Raw genomic sequence first — 3,806 nt, forward strand, 5'->3', positions numbered from 1 at the left:
CGAAAATATTTTTTATTGTTTGCTCAAATCAGTTGAAGCTTACAACAAACCGCCTGACATGGATGAAATATGTAGCACCAAGTGCATTAAATACCAACTTAACACATGGATTTAAGGCAAATCATTGAAACTGGCACAGACCAAAGGGCACGAACTCAGGAGTTAGCGGCTGCTGCAACAGCTGACTGGGAAGAGATATGAAACATTCTTACGTATCACACACTAACAGACAGCTTGGAATATTTAGAGCTTTCTCTAAAAAAAGAGCAGTTTTTATGTTCAGCTCCAACATCCTGTGCGAGTCCGAGTGTGTGTGAATGTGTTTGTGCAATTTGTTGACCTTGACATTGTTCCAAATATCCTGACACACACTCACACATCCTGCCTGTTCAGAGACGACAAAGAGAGGAGAGGAGGGAAGAGGTTTTGGAGAGAAAAGAAGGTAGGTGGGGAGGTCAGCAGGCTTCCTTCCCTGAAGGAAATCGAGCCAGAGAAAAGGAGAAAATTCATCGGTATCTACAATGGTCCTTAGGTCTGTAAATATAAACATTGCAATAAAGTAATTGTGATCCAAGCTCAACATCTTTGCATTTTTTACTAACTTTTAACAATGAGAAAATGTGCATAAAATTGAACCTAGAATGTTCTTTGGTTATGAAATGTCCCCCGTTTTCAGTAGCACATCATTTATTTSACACATATTTTTATAAAAGTAAGCAGCTTCTTCTCTTCTCTGTAGCCTGACTCTTCTTACTTCTAATCAGTGGAGGAAGTTTGTTTAACTTTTCTTTGCAGAATTGTTTTAATTCAGCTGCATTAGAGGGTTTTCATACATGTAGGTCATCTAAATTAAATWAAAGTCCAGACTTTGACTAGGGCACTCTGAAACCTACTTTTGTTGGAAATACGGAAGTTGCTGTGTACTTTGAATCACTGTCCTGTCATATAAACTAAGTGAGCTTCTCCTTCAGGGCTTTCTAGTGCAGAATTTATAGTTCCATCAATTATGGCACGACCTAAAGTTCCCCCCAAAAAACTAAATAATAACACAACATCACACTACCAACATGTCTGATTGCAGGTATGATGCCTTTTTTCTGAAATGCTTTTTTCGTTTTATGCAGATATTAAGGTGCAACAACTTCCCAGGAGGTTTGATGTTTGTCCTGATGTTCTTTTGCAAAATGTGAGATGAATRTGTTCTTTTCAGCCAGGGGTGTTCTGGGCTTGGATCTCTCAGATTCAGCCTGTCCTTTTCTTTTTGTTGAATGATGAACACTGACTATGRCTGAATCAAATGGGGCTTTTACCTGTTTTAGCTGYTGTTAACGTTTTATTTTTTTTWAAAGTCATCTTCMGTCTCTTCATTTTCGCTGTGCTTCAGTTGAATCTCAATGCAAATTGCATTGTGACCCTGTCCAGGGTAAAAAAACTGTAAAAGACTTTGTACTTTAAGACCTGACCTTCCTTTTAAGATCTGTTAGCCTACTTTATGATGTCAGAAAAAAAATTGGCATTTTTATGACAGTAAATTCAATAACATTTTTGAATACATGGAGAAAAATCTATTCTAAATATTTGTTTTACTAAAATAGATTCTCAGAMACGTTGTGAAACTGAAATATCAACTTTGGCTCAATTTGTTTCAACACTTGGGAACTTTAACACATTTTACAGTAATGATCATTTGTTACATGTACAGTGAAAAAACTATAAAGTTTGCCACTTCGGTCTGATAACATGTAGTATCCAAAAATGAAATAAAATGAAAATATAGCCATTGTTTGACAGAAAGCAGTTGCAAGAGTGAGGCTCATCTGAGTTGAAAATATTCTTGTTTCATTTTCCCAGAGAGTGAGAAAAAAGCCCTCACTCTTCCCCAAACACTCTCCCACTCCCCCAACTCCAACAATACTCTATTGTCTCCGCAAGGGCCAAAATTAGATCACCACGGAGCTCCGCAAGACCAGAGCGCACAATTACATTGTCAGAGTCAGAGACTGTAACAAAAAACATAACAGGAACAAACAGTCACACACAGTGTAACAGGGGTGTGGTGCAACACAGCTGCACCGTCTCGATTCCCGGGCATTCAGGGTTAAAGGATATATCTCCAGCAGCTGTTTGGTTGTGCGTGTGTGTGTGTGTGTGNTCTGACTGAACGGTAACCCTGCCTCTGTCAGTATGCTGCAGGGCTGCTTCCACARTGTAGCTTACCAACATCCGTGTGTGATAGGTGAATATCTGGCTATATTGTGAAGCACTTTGGAGTCCTCTGACTTTATAAAGTGCTTTACAAGTACAGGTCATTTACCGTTTGTGACACCAAGCTTTCCCTAGGGGTCTGGCATGAAACAAAGGTAAACATGTGGAAAAGCACCGGACATGAAACAAAGGTAAACATGTGGAAAAGCACCGGACAGTAGCTGGTAAGTAAGTGAAAAATCTATGAAGCCACGGGCTTGTTTCTAATCCAGATGATCTGGAAACTTTGCAACATTTCCCAAAAATAAGCATTGCTTGAGGTATCAGGATATTCTAATTAAAAATCTTGTTTTCTCTGCTAGTAAATGGCCGTCATTGGGTCTCTTGAAGTCAAAATAACCAGAAACTGGTTCACAAGACACATGATCAGTTTTTATATAAGACAGGACCCTGGAGAGASATTGTGCAAAGAGGAATAGTATCTCTCTCTCTCTCTAATATCTCTAATATTGAATATATCTCTCTYGGCATGTTTCAATCTAACAGGATGAAATATGGGCAAAAAGGAAACTATACAGAACATAATAACTGTGTGGCACATATTTTAATGTAAAAAACATGAATTCCTTGAAGAACAATGGATTGTTTTCCTCACTGAATAAAAGTAACCAAGCTTAATGGTGGATTTGATCAAATTTTCAGTCTAAGATATGCACATACGTTAATATTATATGAAATATGTCAAAGTTTGAGGCTTTATTGAGTACCTGACAGCTGAAGAGAGTCCAGGATGTTGCGTACGGAAGCCATCTTGTTGGCAGTATCTGGACTAACCGTCTCATGGTCCAACATCTTCAGCAGAGAGTTGAGTTCATTCACAAGGCGCTCCATCACCACTGGAAACCAGCGAAAATATTTTTTATTGTTTGCTCAAATCAGTTGAAGCTTACAACAAACCGCCTGACATGGATGAAATATGTAGCACCAAGTGCATTAAATACCAACTTAACACATGGATTTAAGGCAAATCATTGAAACTGGCACAGACCAAAGGGCACGAACTCAGGAGTTAGCGGCTGCTGCAACAGCTGACTGGGAAGAGATATGAAACATTCTTACRTATCACACACTAACAGACAGCTTGGAATATTTAGAGCTTTCTCTAAAAAAAGAGCAGTTTTTATGTTCAGCTCCAACATCCTGTGCGAGTCCGAGTGTGTGTGAATGTGTTTGTGCAATTTGTTGACCTTGACATTGTTCCAAATATCCTGACACACACTCACACATCCTGCCTGTTCAGAGACGACAAAGAGAGGAGAGGAGGGAAGAGGTTTTGGAGAGAAAAGAAGGTAGGTGGGGAGGTCAGCAGGCTTCCTTCCCTGAAGGAAATCGAGCCAGAGAAAAGGAGAAAATTCATCGGTATCTACAATGGTCCTTAGGTCTGTAAATATAAACATTGCAATAAAGTAATTGTGATCCAAGCTCAACATCGTTGCATTTTTTTACTAACTTTTAACAATGAGAAAATGTGCATAAAATTGAACCTAGAATGTTCTTTGGTTATGAAATGTCCCCCGTTTTCAGTAGCACATCATTTATTT

At 38.8% G+C, this 3,806-nt stretch overlaps 1 protein-coding gene across 1 annotated transcript in view; it reads right to left on the bottom strand.

Moving 5' to 3' along the window:
• Positions 1-3,129, bottom strand: part of LOC103475696 (actin filament-associated protein 1-like 1) — a 15,269-nt gene extending 12,140 nt beyond the window's left edge. The window contains exon 1 of the mRNA XM_008427500.2: positions 2,973-3,129. Within this exon, the coding sequence (XP_008425722.1) occupies positions 2,973-3,096 (124 nt within the window). The 5' untranslated portion in view covers positions 3,097-3,129. The remainder of the gene's footprint in view (positions 1-2,972) is intronic.
• Between the last annotated feature and the right edge of the window lie 677 nt (positions 3,130-3,806).

Source organism: Poecilia reticulata, linkage group LG14 (assembly GCF_000633615.1).
Source record: "Poecilia reticulata strain Guanapo linkage group LG14, Guppy_female_1.0+MT, whole genome shotgun sequence".
Lineage (NCBI taxonomy): Eukaryota > Metazoa > Chordata > Actinopteri > Cyprinodontiformes > Poeciliidae > Poecilia > Poecilia reticulata.